Source organism: Protopterus annectens, chromosome 5.part0 (genome assembly GCF_019279795.1).
Source record: "Protopterus annectens isolate FY-2018-M chromosome 5.part0, PAN1.0, whole genome shotgun sequence".
Taxonomy (NCBI): Eukaryota; Metazoa; Chordata; order Ceratodontiformes; family Protopteridae; genus Protopterus; species Protopterus annectens.
In genome coordinates, this window is record NC_056735.1 from 479,414,137 (window position 1) to 479,431,795 (window position 17,659).

General features: G+C 37.0%; 1 protein-coding gene across 1 annotated transcript in view; it reads right to left on the reverse strand.

The window, feature by feature from the left end:
• CFAP47 (cilia and flagella associated protein 47) overlaps positions 1-17,659 on the reverse strand; it is a 7,413,452-nt gene that overhangs the window by 2,080,963 nt on the left and 5,314,830 nt on the right. The window contains exon 50 of the mRNA XM_044071840.1: positions 3,192-3,289. Coding sequence (XP_043927775.1) covers positions 3,192-3,289 — 98 coding nt within the window. The remainder of the gene's footprint in view (positions 1-3,191; positions 3,290-17,659) is intronic.

Here is a 17,659-nt window from a genome sequence, read left to right on the forward strand (position 1 = left end):
AAAAGTATGAAGTCAGAAACTCAAATGTCTGTTATTTTCTGACTTCAACCCTCAATAATTTGCCAGTGTGATGCCAGAACACCACAGTTTTAGGAGAAATGAGCTAAAATATGAGGTAAAAATCTGGACATTCTGTGAAAATCTGTACAGTTGAGATGTATGGTGTGTGTGTGTGTGTGTGTGTGTGTGTGTGTGTGTGTGTGTGTGTGTGTGTGTGTGTGTGTGTGTGTGTGTGTGTGTGTGTGTTTTCCATTATGGGGCTGCCATAGTGTTTGAAAGTGCTTTTTATTGCATTTTTTTCTGTCAGCATATATCTATTCCTCCTCAAATATCTTTGGATAGGAGTAATTTACTGAGACTGGCTTAGGGTTTGATTCATGCTATTGACCCTTCCTGTAGGATATAGTTCAGTAAAAGAAAGAGGGGATATCTCCTTTCCTGAAGAGATGCAAAATGTTGAATACTAACAGGAAGATGCAGGGGCAGAGTTAAGGTTTTGTCCTGAGATTTCTGATCCAGACTCAGAGGAGAGCTCATTTTCTGATCTCTTTGTCTGAGAATATTGCTAGAATGTCCCAGTGTTTTCAGTGGGGAAAAAAATTGAGATTTCTCAGTCCCTCAGAATATACAACAGTTGTTGCCTTTCCTGACTTCAGTTTTTCCACAGCATACAGAAAATAAAATTGTTAAGCAGTTAAATCAGTTCTTTTAGCGGCTGCATAGTTTATTACTTTACTTTCCTTTATCATTTTTATATTTTAAATATGATCCTTTTTTGTGTAAGGATTACTATTATATAGTTGGTATAATCCCTGCTTTAGCATTTTAAAATAAATTTTACACTAAAGACTTTATTATTTTCTAGTACAATTTAAAATTGTTTGCTGTTATAGAAACAATAATTTAGAGGCATTTTATTATCCAGTCTAAGTCTTTTAGGGAGATTTATACCTTCTTTGTTTTGGTATATGCCTTTTATTTTATTTTTTTTTCTACTTTTTATTCTGTATTCTTACCTAACTACATATTAATTTTCTGTACTTCATAAGACATGTACTTTAGTTACTATGAATAGTCTGTTCAGATTTTTCACTGCATTATTCATCAAGGTTGATGAGAAGTGTGAAACAAATCCATTAACATTTTAAGTTCTATATTTGCACTTTATTTTCACTAGACATTTAACATACTCATATTAAGACAGTAATACATAATAAAATGTTGTGGTTTATCTACAAACATTTAATTTTTATTATTTACTGAATGTCTTAAAAAATACTTTGGATGATCATATCTTGGCACGGCTATTTGACTACCACAACCATTCTACCTTTTGGAGAATAACAGATTGAAGACCCAAAAAAGAATGTGAGACAATACAAATAAGTCTTGTCCTGCTTTTTTCGGTACCTAGCCAACAAGAAACCTAAACTGGTTCTTCACAGGGAAATGACAATGCTTTTACAATTTTTTTGCTTGGAGAAGGCTTGAATGAGGCTGATAATCCCAAATGTCATCATTTACTATTAGTTACTTCTTTTTCAGAAATTTATTGTTATGAAAACTTCATCTGCACTCAACTATACAAATGTGAACAATGAGGAGCATCATGCTTACGTTTTTGTAAATTAAGGACATGATAAAACGTATTTGTTGTTGCAAGGACTGACTGTCCTTACTCAACCAATGACTCACTGTCATGCAACACAAAGACCTCTATGGAAGAAAGCAGAAAACCAAAATAGCTTTCCCTGAACTAACAATGACAGCACATTAACAAATGCAATGCACTTTTCTGATCACATGTCACCGTGTCACCAAATTGTCCAATTATTTGCATTACATGACTTCCTTTTTGACTTTACAATAGTGAACATCAAATCCTTAACTAAAGTATCCTCTTCTAATTTTTTTTTTAACAGGGAATGGAATGGATGCTTCCTTTTAGCAATCCAATGCACTTGCAGAAAGAAGAGGTAGTACAGGAAGCAGTCCTCTCCTTTCCAGGAGTACTGAGACATCTGTGTCACTGACATCATAATGCACCAGTGAAAGGATATCACTAACAAAAATACACTAACCTAGTTGCCCTTACAGTGTATACTGGACAACACTTTTTATACACACTCAAATTTCAGCTAATTATACTTTATTTATTCACATTTGTTTACTGGAAACGTCCCAATGAGTAAGAACATATTTTCAGAGCAGTCTCATTGTGAAAAGCTGAACAGAATACAAATTATAACAGCAGATCAATATCACTCACAATAAAATATACAATGGTAACAGAATGATATAGACATCAAGCAAATCTGTAGAAAATATACAAGGCAAATGTATCTGAGATAAACAAGTATAAAAGAAAAAGAAAAAAAATACAAGATAAATGCAAAATGAGTATGAAAAGGAAAGAAAAAATGGTAATATTAGTGACAGAAGGTAGGCTTCCCTCTGCGGAGTCACAAAAGACAGGAAATATTAAACTGAATGTCATTAAACAGTTGTATGGTGAAGTTGTAGAGACCTACAGGCCAATAAATGTCAACAGGGGAATCAGATATTGTTTGAAAACAGATTAAATAAGAAAGTTAATGCAAAGAATATAACAATGTGGGAAAAAATTGGTTTAACCCCACAATAAAGATAACCCTTGCTGGTGGCAAGCACACTTACTTACAACTCATAGTTAGCAAGTTAAAATGTGCAACAATAAAACAAAGACTATTTAGCCTAGTACAACAGCCAAATATAGTATGTTCACATTAAGCATAAAACTGATTTCTAATTTAAAAAGAAAATTGCTAACCCCAGTACAATTTTTGATATAAATTAATATAATATACTCATAAGTAGTTTTTAAAGATCGTAACGAGCTCAGTTCCTTCTCTAGAATTAACAGTGTGTAGGACACTTTTTCTCATTACGTTAAAAATCATTTCACACTTAACAATGATCCAGCATATTTTTTCCATATGATTGGACAAAAAAAGGTGACTACAATACTGAAACACTCTAATATATATATATATATATATATATATATATATATATATATATATATGCCAAAGCAATCTGTTTTGTTATGTTCCATAGTACTGGCCACATAATAACTGTAGCATCTATTCCTCCTTCATGATGAATAGTTTTGTGTTTGTTTTGCACATTTATAGATCTCAGACTGAACTTACCTGGACAGGACAGTTCACTGTTATCAGTCTTTCTGGTGGGTTCGGGAGGCTGTTAATTGTTAATGTGTACCATACCTCATAGACTTTAGGACTTGCTCCTACATTTAAAGACACAAACAAAGCAATGTATTACTTTAAAGTCAGGTACAGATATAAACTATGTCACATACACATCTTCTTAAGTGTGTGCTTATTTTCAAATCACCTGCTGCATATCATAGTAGTACTTATAAAACTCGTAGGATGTTTGAAGGAAATAGATATTTACTACAGACAAATATCAACCAATACTGTCAAGTCCACCTCTGATACCCTAACCCTTCAGCAAGAGTTGACATATATAATTAACTGCTACACTGAAAAAGCCCTCAAATTTAATGTAAAAATGTGCAGTTCTGTCACATTAAGTAGACAACCCCTCCCCTCAGCATATAGCACTGACAATGATTCACTTAAAAATGAAAATATTGTTAAGCACCGATGATCATGGGTTGATAATTCCCTCTCTTTCGATCATAATGTGACAACAGTTGGCAGAATATCCGTCTACATAGTGCAGTTAATTGACAACAGAATATCATACAGATCGAAAGAGATCAGTGTCCCCTTACATTCAGCATTGATTAAGCCACTTATTAAGTACAACACTATATCAAACAACTAAGCTCATGGGCTTAAAGACCCTGCACTACCAGGAGAGACTGGAAGCACTCCCTCTTTCTCCAGTATGCCTTCCATGCCATTACCAGCCTAGTTGTCCTGAATCTCTTGCATCTTCACAGGTCTAATAGTACTACAAATACCAGAATCAGGAACTAAATCATCAGCAACAGATAAATAAAATGAGCTGGAGTGACAGATTCATCACACAGTGCCTTCCTCATCTCTGGAACAGACAGCTCTTGCAGATTAAACAGCAGGATACGGTATCATCCTTCAAAGAAGACCTATATGATTGAATGGGTACCCAAAAATTCACGCCGGCTTGGCTGGCCTAGCACTCCTAGAGAAAGGGGGTACAGCTTAAGAGTGGGTATTAGCAAGGTGTAAAGTAAATGATCACACCTTTCTAAACATACTGGAAAATATTAAGATACAACCAAACACCCTAATACTGGATGATTTCAACTACCCTGTCATTAACTGGGAAAACTACTCAGGTACCAACACCTTTTCCCAACGGTTCTTGGAAATCATAAATTCCAATGCCCTGGATCAACTAATCAATTGTCCCACCAGGGGCTCCAATATCCTAGACCTGGTCATTATCAACATGGAAGATAGATGCTCCACACCAGTGGTCACCCTCTCATTGGTCAGTTCTGACCATAAGCTAATCACCCTTGACATCCACATCCCACGCCCACCCTCCACTAAGGAAACCTCTGTAAAAAAGTTCTCCAAAGCCAACTTCATGCTAATCAAGTCAGAAGTGACAAACTTCATGACACCCATGTAGATGGGAGCTGAAAGTTCAACTGCTGAATCCTACACTAAGGCACTGTATGAGCACATCCACTCGTGCATGAATCGTGCCATCCCAAATAGAACAAAGATGCTCTCCTCCAAAGAAAGGAAGCCGATCTGGTGGTCTCCTGCCATAAACAAACTATACAACAGAAGGAAGAAACTGTTGCAGAAAATAAGAAAATCCCAGGATGCAAAATCTCCCTTACCAGCCTCAGTAAGAAGCTGTGATCCCTCATAAAATCCTCCAAAGCAAGTTACAAAAATAAAATTGCTAAAATTTCCAAAGACAACCACAAGGCATTCTATAGTTATGTCAAGAATCTAAATGGCAATGCTCAGATCTGCTCTGAGCTACAACAGAATGGCATTAAATATACTGATCCCAAGGATATTGCCAATATCCTGGCAGATCGATTTAGTGCCAACTTCACCCCCCTCTCACCCCCTAAAGGGCCCATCTCAATACCAAAAGATTGCCAGAATTCCGGTAATCATGGCCACACAGGTAGAAACCGCACTCTCCAAAGCTAAGAATACAGCATCCATGGGACCAGATGATATCCCCGGTTGTGTACTACATGAACTACAAAATGAACTGGCATCTTACCAAAGTGTCATGTTTAATCATAGCCTCACCTCAGGCTTCATGCCCACTGAGTGGCGCACAGCTACAGTTATCCCTCTCCACAAAGGGGGATCCACCTTGGATCCCGGGAACTACCGTCCCATCAGTCTGACGAGCCTGATCTGCAAGGGCATGGAACCCATTATCATGGAACTTATAAACAAAGACATTGGCAACCTTCAAACACTGGACCCCACCCAGTTTGGGTTCGTGAAGGGCCGATCTTGTCTCCTGAACCTGACTGACTTCTTTGAATCAGTCTCCAGAGCTGTTGACGAGGGTAAGGAGGTCCACATAGCCTATCTGGACCTCGCCAAGGCATTTGACACCATCCCCCACTCTGGAATCATAGATAAACTTACTAAGCTGTGCATAAATCCCTACGTCACTCGATGGGTTGCCACCTGGCTTACTGACAGAAACCAGACTGTAAAAGTAGCTGACTTCAAATCCAGCTCCAGACAGGTGACAAGTGGAGTATCTCAGGGTTCAGTCCTGGGACTGCTCTTGTTTAGCATCTACTTCTCTGAAGTACAGGCCAACACTAAGGGACTCTGGCTAACAAAGTTTGCAGATGACTGCAAACTGGGAGCCATTACTGAATCCCCAAATGATGTAGATATTCTACAAAAGGGCCTTACAGAAACAGATGCTTGGTGCCAGAGCCATGGACTTAAGCTTAATGCCAAGAAATGTATAGTTATCCCCTTTGGGAAAAAACATGTACCCATGAATTACCACATAGGTTGCAGTACACTAAACACAGAAAGTGTGATGAGAGTCTTAGGGACACAGGTGGACAGTGGTCTCACTTTCGATAACCACATCACCACAACAGTCTGGAAATCCTTCTATGTGGCACACCTCATCACTAAGGGCTTTTCATCCAGAAAAAAGGAGGTCATTGTCACACTGTACTCATCCCTCATTAGACCCATTATAGAGTACAATACCCCGTTTGGTATGTATCTCACAAGACATCTGCAACAGCTGGAAAGGCCACAGAAATACCTCAATAAAAGAATCACAGGCCTAAAACAGATGCCCTATGCTGACTGTCTAAAAAAACTCCAGCTATACTCTGTGGCATATCGTCTACTCAGAAGTGATCTCTGCTTAACATACAAAGCCATGTCAAACCCTGATCTGCTGGACATGCTCCACTTAAAAGAAATCCCAATCCTTCAGAGCCACACGCTCCAGGGATCTAAACCTTGTCATCACAATGAACAAAACATACTGGTGGGATAGATTCCTGACCCAGAGACTCTCCATACTCTGGAATAGACTGCCCATACATGTCAAGCAGAGCGCCTCCTTGGCCCTCTTCAAAAGGAACCTTGACAATTGGATGGGAGATAGGAAATTCACCTCACGGGTCACGTCAGTCACCCTGCTAGACAAGGGTCCAGGGAAGTAAATATTGTGGGAAGAAATATCCAGGGAATTGTTATGGCCTGGCTTGTATAGGCCCTAGGGCCGATAGCCTAGTACCAACCTATGAACAAGACTCAGTTGCTTTGTAATTCATCTGTATCCTATGAAACCCATGCAGCCAATTCAGTTATTTCCAAGCAAAACATACGTGTGACATAAAATACAGCAAAAAGAACTATATACATGCGATTTTTGCACTCTGAACTCTATTTGCAAAACGGATTTGTCCATTTATTAGTGATGCTAAAAACTTCCCCAAATTAACTGATATTTAAGTTACACATACCTGTTCAATTCCACATACTTTATATCTAGCCTTGAATCAAGTTTATGTTAGAACTGATAAGATTCTAGCCTTTGTGACTCTGATATTTGATTAGTATCTGCAACCTAGTGTCAAAACAATCTCCATGAACCACAAACAGCTACATATAAACTAGTTCTAATAATTTAATATAGTATTTTCCCTGCAAGTCTCCCAGTACCTGATAATATAACCTCTATAATAATATATGCAGTGCACTGCCCATTTTAATGTCCCAAAATCTTGGTTAAGAGAAGCAAGTATAAATGGGCTCTTATTGAAATTATTTGGACCAGAAACACAATTCTTCTAATATCAAGACTAGATGTGCAGATAGATGAAATATATACTTATTCTGAGGTTCAGGCACCTCTTACCATTCCTCCTAGTTTTAGGCACAGTGATCTTGGACTTATATATATATATATATATATATATATATATATATATATATATATAAAATTAGCAATGATTATTAGGGAGTGCAGCACAGAGAATTTTGGCATTCAAATAATTCACTTAGACTTATAGTTTACTTTCAAAAGTTGAAGGAGTAATAATTACAGGTCCCGCCCTTCTGATTATGAGCTATGTTATTGTTTCTAATTGTGCATTCCTTAACTAGTAATCACCAATGCATTATTTTCATATACTCACACTAAGCCAGTAATGGCCACTGATGTACATATGTCTCTATCACCACATTCACTGACTGAATGTGCACAACAAACTGCAAATCCAAATGAATATGTGTGCCAGAACACTATTACTGTAGTTGAATTTTCAAATGTTTAAAAGAAAATAAGTTTAGCATAATGAAGTAAAAAAAGACATATGTAGTACTCCAGATGTTTGATTTCAATTACTTTCAGCATTGGCTAGGTATCCTTTACATTATTTTACCATGGATGTCTCAGGTTCTACAAATAATTTCCAAAGAAAAGTGTGTTCCACTGTTAGTTGACCATAAAGATACATAGCAGGCATGAAACACAAATATGATTAGGTTAAAGGCCCACCGTACAAGTTGCAGTGTCAGAAAAATAGTCTTAAACAATCACAAAGCCATAAATTACCTAATGAAAACATGCTTAGGAAAATGTATGTTAAAAGAAGTTTTAAGCTGCTTATTCTAACAGTTTTTGTATGACCTTTTTTGTCTCCTCATCCGTTCCACTGTGAACATTAATCCTCATTCTCATTTACCTAGTTACTTTCACAAATTTACGAGGTATCAGGTGGCTGTGTACAGGAAGTAAGAGTTGCGGATTGTGTACCATCATTTGGCAGGGAGCCAGAAGATTTTCCTGCTGATATTAATACCTCTCCCCTTACGGACTTGAAAGCGTGGTTCATTGTCTGTAATATCAGACTGCCACATGGGGGAATATGACTTATCCCCACTCTCCTTTACTGGAGATCAATGCTCTCCATGGAAGGCTGGCACCCCCTCTCACTTCTTCATGCTCAGAATGCAACTTCTGAAGTGAGATGGACATCAAACTGGCTCAGTGTTGGAATTACAAGACCTATGCTTCAAGTCCTGACATTTTGTACATGAAAGTGAAACGAAGAAATAACAGTGAAATTCATACCTTCCTATTCTATGTTTAAAGTCCACCTTTAAAGTGTTTTGCAACCCTGACAAGAGCAGCACCACTGCTGATTATATATCCTAAGTCCAAGATCACTGTACTTCAGGATGGAAGCAAATATACAAAGATACCACAGTTTCAGACTCTTTAGGCAACCCACTGTTTGCACATACATTCCTGCACCCCCCCAAAAAAAATCACAATTACAATCCTTACACTTTTAATAGGCACCTCACTGCCACCCCTCCCTCAGCAATATTTGCAGTGACATTCCATTAAGGGACAAGCCAGCTGGGCTTTTTTTTTTGAAGAAGGCCCAAATAAACACAAATTACGAATTTATCACAACATAAGATAAGAGACATCCTAAGGAAGAGGACAAATCACACTTTGATAAACTGCTGAATGAGTGCCACTGTAAAAAGACAAAAATGATTATACTGTAGAGAGAAAATTTTCAAAGAGGGCACTGTGTCTTCATGTAGCCCTATAATGAATCTAGACACTTGTAAGTTAATGGGTGTTTTTTTGGATTTTCAGAGTAGAAGAAGAAAATTAAAGGAAACCAGTAAAACCTACAATAATTTACCAGAGGCAGATAGATCAAATGTATGCACTGGATATTATCCCCAATTTTAGCTACACAATATTTTAAAAAGAAGATTGAATATTTTTTTACTGCAGTAGATCTACTCTGTGGCCTATGTTTTGCAATGTTCACTAACCAATGGAAGCTCTTTAGTCTTTCCTTTGACAGCTCAACTGATTCTTGGGAATGAAAGTGCAAGTGACTTATTCTACAATGGATACTGCAAATTAATGATACATGGTTCAGTTTGTTCGAGAGTAACTTTTTTCATGCTTCTGTAAACAACCTCAGGCAGGCTGCATTCCCAAGAAATGGTGATAATTCAAGCAATTACACTGCAATGCTTGATATAGACCATTCCTCTCTAAAATGAGACATGAACACGTGTAAGAACATGGTGCACATTATTACCTGCATCTCAACTAGGAATGAGACAAGTAGCAATAAAGTTTTGCAATGGTTGTAATATTACTTTTTAACTTTGATGAGAGTACACAATGCTGCTGAAAGGTGGAATACAGAGATGATCTTCCATTATTATGTTTCCTGCTTTGCTTTTTTTAGAGAAACAGTTACTGAAAATTATTTTTTCACTGATGGCAACTGTCTTAATAGTTCTTCCAAGTGCCATTATCATGTGGTTGTTTTCCCATCCCACAATAATGTCGTGAAGCTAAAAGGAAATCACCATTTTCAGTAGGCAATGTCATCATTTTGGCCTAGACAGGGGCATAGACGTTCCCAGTAGCCAAGCAAACCTCAAATACTTTCTGGAGTTATACCTCAGTGAGATTGTGATAGGTCTTACAGAAGGCTTACAGAAACACTTCTCTCATTACACAACCTACTGGATATGTTGCTAATCCTAGTGAACTGAATACCTGTCTTGTTTTGTCTTTCATTAAACTGTTTTTTTTTTTTTTTTAATAAGTTCTTGCTAATTTGAGCACACTGCCATTTGTTAAGCTACTTTGCTCTCAGGGATACAGTTATATTAGACTACTGTCTTAGAAAGGACTTCTAGACTCTGCCTTCACCTCAAAGTCTGTTAAATCAAAATTGAAGAGATATTTTTCTTAAAATGTTATATTCTTGTAGACTGTCGATTTCTGTCAGATACTTTAAAACTTCTGTCTTGCACTACATCTTCTCATTTTTCTAGAATACATGTACTGATCTGCTTCAGTCCTGTGGCCTTCTGAATTTGGAGTCATGAACTACACACACTATCTCCAAGTCTGATGTTATTTAAGCAGAGTAGTACAACAGCATCTTTGCATCCTATTCTACAGGTAGCAATCTTATTTAATGAAACAATAAGTTGTTTACACATGTAAGCCTGATAAGAATATGTCAACATTCAAAACAAGTTGATGTGTTTACATGATGAAAACTGTGTATATTGCTATGACGATGGAATGGAAATGAGTGCACACAAGTGAGTTCTTCGGCATGCAATTCACAGACAGTATCAGTTCTTCATTCACTTTTACATCCAGATACTGAATGAAATGTGCATGAATGGTGACAATGCCAGTACATAGCAACTCTTTTAAGTGCACATATAGGTCAATTTTCAGCTGATTAAATGAGTACAGTCCTATCAATTACTAAGTGTGTTCAAGGTGCTGCAGTTGCTTTTTTAAGGTGGATGTCCCTATATTTGAAATGAAACAATAATTTAATCCTGAACTCTTCCAGACAGAACTGTTTCAATGTAACTGGTCACCACTAAAATCTCTGCAACTAGATGAAGCAGTAGTCTGTTTCAGTACCACATTCTTAGCCATCTTGAACCACCATGTCCCAGCACGCTCTGTTAGATGTAAAACTAAACCAGCCCCCTGGCTCTCTAAAGACACTAGGCATAAAATTCTTCTGAGAAACAAATTCTGGACAAAATGGCGATCTACTAAGAATCCATTAGATCACCAAACCTTTAGGCAACTTAGAAACAGTACTAAAAAAGCCATCATACTAGACAAAAAAACCTTCTACCACCAAGCACAGCAGACATCATAATAAACCACAAAAGTTTTGGAACAGCATTAACAAACTTCTTTACCTAGGACAATCCATCACTTCCAACCCACTAGGCTCCAACCCCGACAATCCCACTCACACTACCAATGCCTTTAATTCCTTCTTCACCAATGCCATCCAATCTCTTGCCAGCCACCTATCTCCTGACTCTAATATTCCTACTTCATCTTCAATCACTCCCCCTTCATTTCAGTTACAACCTGTCTCTACTTCCACTATATTCTCCTTTCTCCTAAAACTAAAACCTACCACCCCCTCAGCTGACCAACTCCCAGCAGAATACCTTCAAAAAGGTGCTAAAGCCATTGCCTATCCCATATCCATTCTGATCAATAGAACAATAAACGAAGGAAATATCCCATCCATCTGGAAAATCTCTCACATTATTCCATTACACAAAGGTGGTAATTCTTATAACTTCTCTAACTACCGTCCTATAGCTCTGCTATCTCCTTTGGCAAAAATCATGGAAAAGTGTATCCATAAGCAACTGCTTAATCACCTTCTCCAAAACGACTTACTTGCCAACTGTCAACATGGCTTTAGACCATATCACAGTACCACCACTGCCCTGTTATCATTCACAGATTGTATTAACAAAAAACGCAACAAATGTCTTCTTTCCTCTGCAGTATTCCTTGATTTATCCAAAGCTTTTGACATGGTTAATCACCAACTCCTCTTACACATAATGAAATCTCTATCACTTGTTCCCTTAGCCATTAATTGGTTCAAATCTTACCTTGAAAACAGACAGCAGGCAGTACTCTGGCACAACAACCTTTCTAATCTCCTTCCCATCTCCCTTGGTGTCCCTCAGGGCTCCATATTAGGTCCGCTGCTATTTTCCATTTATATTAATGATCTTCAGTTAGCAATTCCACATACTACATGCATTCAATATGCAGATGACTCTACTATCATCTGCTCAGCTACTTCTCAAACTGAATTACAAACCCTTATCCAGATAGCATTTAATACTGTTGAACAATGGTTCACACACCGTTGCCTCCTCCTAAACCCCAAAAAACTAAAATGCTACTCTTCTCACCAACCCTTAAGTCCACACCCACACATTTCACACTCACATCTAACAATGGTACTCTTATTTCTCCTGACTCAACTACTAAACTCCTAGGAATAACAATTGACAATAACCTCAACTTTGACATGCATATTAACAATAATATAAAAACAGTCAACAAGAAACTTGGATCCCTCTATAGAATCAAACCCTTTATTACATCAGTAGCTAGGGCTGCTATAGCTAGAACTCACCTAATCTCTACTCTACTCTATGCCTCACCCATTTATACAAATCTTTCTAAAAACAACCTCAACAAACTAGCAGTATCCTATAACAATATTGCCAGATTTGCTACTGCCTATCCTTTCAGAACTAACTTGGCTGGCTAGAGTTTCTACACCATCTACAATTTCTCCAGCTTACTATAGCCCACAAGACCCTCTATCAACCCTCAACTACTCCAATACTCTCAAGTCTCTTGACCCCCTACAGTAATCCTATAAACTTACGCTCATCCAACAAACTTCTTTTTAACACTTGCAGATCCAACAACTCAGCAGGTGATACCCTGTTCTCTAATACTGTTGGAAGGCTATGGAATTTACTACCTACTGATCACACTTTTCTGTCTTCTCTTACACTATTTAAAAAGAAACTCAAATTATATCTCAATACACACTGGTTATGCTCCTGTACTAATCCGGACTAACTTTCCTATGTCTCATTAATAACAACCATTCATCTTTATGTATGTATACCTCCTTACGGTCCTTGTGAAGCGCAGTTGTAGTACTGAAGTTAGTATTGTTATAAGAATGCTTATCTATTGCTAGTATTGAAGTTAGTATTGTTATAAGAATGTTTATCTATTGCTATTACAAAAATAAAAAAATAAATAAATAAAAAAAATGTGTTCTTTATTGTTTTATTTCCTAATTGCTACTACTTTCTATATTTCAGTTTGTACGTATCTTTACTGTACTTCTTTTTACACTGTATTTTTGCATATGTCTTGGAGCTTTTCTTCCCAGGCCTCTACTGAAAATGGACATATATCCAGTTAGACTAGCCCGGTCAACAAATGTAAAATAAAATAAAAAATAAAAAATAAATAAAATAAAGATTTAAGGCATGCAGCATAAGAAGTGGCTCATTTAGAGTTGAGGGCTGCAGGATTACAGCACTCTGTATGATAATAGCAATAGTCTATCCCAGAATTTTGGCTGCTTACGTAGCGTGCACCAGATCGTCAAAATACATTAATTTATAAAAGCAGTCCCTTCAGCAGCTCAAGACATTCAGCCTGAACAGTAACTACTTTCAAAATTACAATATTCTTGTTAAACTTCTTTGATTGCCTCAAACCTGAGATATGCTTTTGTATTTTTAACAATTGCTACCACACACTCAGCACCTCCAAATGATTTAAAATACTCCAGAAGTATACCAGAGCTACATCTAACTGCATGTAAATGCAATACTTGCAGCCACTCTTTCTACCATCTTCATGCCTCTGTATATTTTATCACTGCTTTTAAGATTTTATGTCCTTTGGCCACTTTTAACCACATTTATTTATTTATTTACTTACTTATGTATTTGAATTTGTTTACCAGGATAGAGTGCTGATCAATTCGGACAAAATAACCTGCTAATTATATAAAGAAGGTTTAACATAGCTCAAAGTCCATCATCGCTGCAGTGAAGTCTTTCTTTTCTGTAACATCACAAAGGATTTATTTTACTTTTACTTTGGCACTTTTGAGTCTTTACCCCAGCTGGACTGCCTTACAATAAACTGCACTGTTGTTAATAAAACAAAACAAAAAAAACAGTGCACCTTTTTGTATATCTTGCCATACTGCTATAAATGCACTGCTCTCTTCCATGCCTCTTCATCTCTTAGTACAACAATTCTGGACAAAGCCAGACATAATGGGGGTCACAGACTCAAAAGCAGGGACAAATTTTCAATACTGCTCTTAAAAACTTTAAAAAAGTTGCTAGAATAAAGTACAGCTATGTACGTAAACTTATCATAACAGTATATGTTTGAATGATTACTGCTGCAGGTAGCACCCTCTCTCTCATATATATATATATATATATATATATATATATATATATATGTATAGATCTACTTCAGTAGATCAAGTTTTCTAAATGCCGAAGACCATAATCATGAGGCCATAACGCCAAACAGGCAAAATGCTGAGAAAGCATAACACCGACCCTGAACTACCTGAACTCCACAACACCAAAACCACCAATACATGTACAATGTACCACTCCCTCCAAATAAAGCAAAATATACCTATATGCAGGGGGCAAGCCCCCTGCTCCCCCCCCACATCCCCAGTAACTTAAATATACTAACGCCAAGGTCACACTACCATAGGGGAAATGTAAATTTTCAGATCCGCATTGTACCGCAATCTCAATGCAACATATTCAGAAATGTAAAAAAAACATGCACACCTCTTTTTTGACATTTACTGTTTCTATGCACTGTTCCTAGTTTGCCCAGACTGACGTACGTTACGTCAGCCATGTTATCCAACTTATTGTTTTTTTTTTTTTTTTTAAACACATATTTTGTACGTCTACTTAAAGGTATAAGCACTCATATACTGCACTAATTCACTGCATATTCGATATTCTGACATTCGATCTTCAGCATTTCAGCGATTTGCCGGTTCCGGTCATATAGTCTTGTGATTATGGGCATTTAAAAAACTCGATCTACTGAAGTAGATCCGAATATATATATATATATATATATATATATATATATATATATATATATATTTTTTTTTTTCCTTTAAATCCTTGAATTAACATAACATCGAGCCGCACAACAGTGAGATGATGTTAGCAAAAAATGAATGAACTCCCAGAATGGCATACTGGCTACCATGGTGAACTTTGCCATTTTCTCCACTGTAGTGTGATCTCAGACTTGGTATGTTTAGTTGGAGTGGCATGAGGGAACTTTGTTCCATTTAATTTGCTTTGGATTTAGCTTTACGTATCAGTGGTCAAGTGATTGGTTTTCTGCAGGCAAAATACTCTGTTCTAGGAGTTCATTCTTTTATATACATATATATATATATATATATATATATATATATATATATATATATATATATATATATATATATGTATATATATGCATATATATATATATATATGTGTGTGTGTGTGTATATATATGCATATATATATATATATATATATATATATATATATATATATATATATCAACCAGCTTCCAAAGCTTAAGAGCACCTTTCAGGTATCCAAACTCTTAACCAGCTTGATCAGAGCTAAGGAAAAAGAGCGGTTTGGGTGTCAAGCCCTTCAGAACCTTCAGGTCAACTAAGAGAGGGAGGCTAATGTCCTGAAAAGGTCAATGCTTGGAAAATAAAAAATAAAGGTACTCACTCTGGCAACAAAACCATACAAAAATAGAGGGGTGGGAAGAGGGAGCACTATTGCAGCAGTGATAATTCAAACAACTACTGTTACGGTAAGTTTACTTTCACAATTGTACTATGTTCATCATTTGATCACTGCTGTAGTAGTCTTAGTTATCTGTGTAGGCTACCATAGCTTAAACTGACTAGAAGGAAGGATGAGGTCCGGGAGCCCTTGGAGAATTGTCCTAGCAAAGTCTGTCCTAGACCTGTTATGGAGAAGGAATCTTGATTGTAGTTCTTTTTAAAGGTATGTGCTGAGGACAAAATTTCCACTTCTACAATACTTCTTGAACTCAACCCTTTGCAAAAAAGCCACAGATGTAGCCAAGGCCATGGAAAGTGGACCTTCATCCTGCTTGGAATTGCCTTTCTATGGTGGATAAAACAAAAGGTAACAGCATAAGACAATCATTTGGATATGGTCTTCTTTGAAATGGCTTGCCCTTTCTTCTTACCTTCACAGGAAATGAATAGCTGATTAGAGTACTTGAAAGTTTTACTTCTGTCAAGATGGTATCTGATTTGGTAGCCAGGAAAGGTATGTGCTTCTGTACGATTCCCAAAGAAACCAAGAACCACAAGCGGAATCCCCGTAATCAAGGGCTGCAGGCAGGAGATAGTCAAGCAAATCCTTTTGTGATGACAATAAATCATGTGAAAATGGCCAAAGAATTACTTTATTAATATAAGTCAAGCACTTTTATCCATCATCTTGGACTTTTTCAGAACAATAAAACAATAAAATCTCCCACTTTATATAACCCTCATTTGAGCATAATTAGAGTAAGCGCAAAGTAGTTAAAAATAATTGGTTGATAATAATTAACACTAAAAGCTCAGCATCTGAGTTGTCTGTGGACATCCAGAGTAAGCAGAATACTTTTTCATTCATTTTAGTTTCAGAAAAGAAGATAGATATGGATAGCTTGGTGCAAAATAAACGCAGATACTACTTTAGGCATAAAGGAAGGATAAGTTCTTAAGGAAAACCTGTCTTTGTGGAGAATGATATAAGGTTGATACACCATAAGATCTTGTGACTTAGATACCCTTCTTGCAGCAGTCATAGCAATCAGCACAATTATATTCCATATTAAAAACCGTAAGTCAGCCTAATGACCTGGTTCAAATGGCGAAAGAGTTAACTTTTCCAAGACAAAACTAAGATCCCAAGAAGGAGCCATCTGCTCTAGGAGGCATGGCATGCAAGACCCCTTTTAAAAAAAAATTCACAATGAAATTGTACTGAAGGTGGGGCAGCCAAGGGCAGACATACTAAAATGGTGAACAAATGAACCTTGATGGAGAAGTAAAACAGAACAGAGGATAATAACTCACATAAATATTGTAATATCAGAGGAACAGCAGCCTTAAAATGGTCTTGCTTCTTGTCTTGGCACCAACTAGAACATCTTTTCCACTTAATAAAATATAATTTCCTAGTAGCCATTTTTGCCTCCTTTAAAACCTGCTTCACATCCTCAAAACTCTATGCTGAAAGGGTAATAAGACTCTATCATCTAGGCAGTTAGTTGCATTTGCTTTGAGATGGAATGTATGAAACAGCCATCTTGTGTGAGCAAATCTAGTCTGTGAGGAAAAAAAGTGGTAATTGCGCTTGGCCATTTCCAAGGGTCTGCCTTGGTCCTGCTCATCTTGTCTGTCACAAAATGTTGATCAGATGTGATGTAAGAATCCTATAGAGTGAGATTGTGAAGAAAAGCTCTATCCCAGCCTACCACAGGTAGTCTGCACAAAGGGTAAGACAGTTCTCCTGTTAATCTAACTTACCACTGTGATGTTGATTGCAATCACTTGTACTAGGCCTGGGGACCAGAGTTAATTTATAAAGTTGAGAGCATTTCTTACTACCAACATCTCTTTTACATTTATGTATTT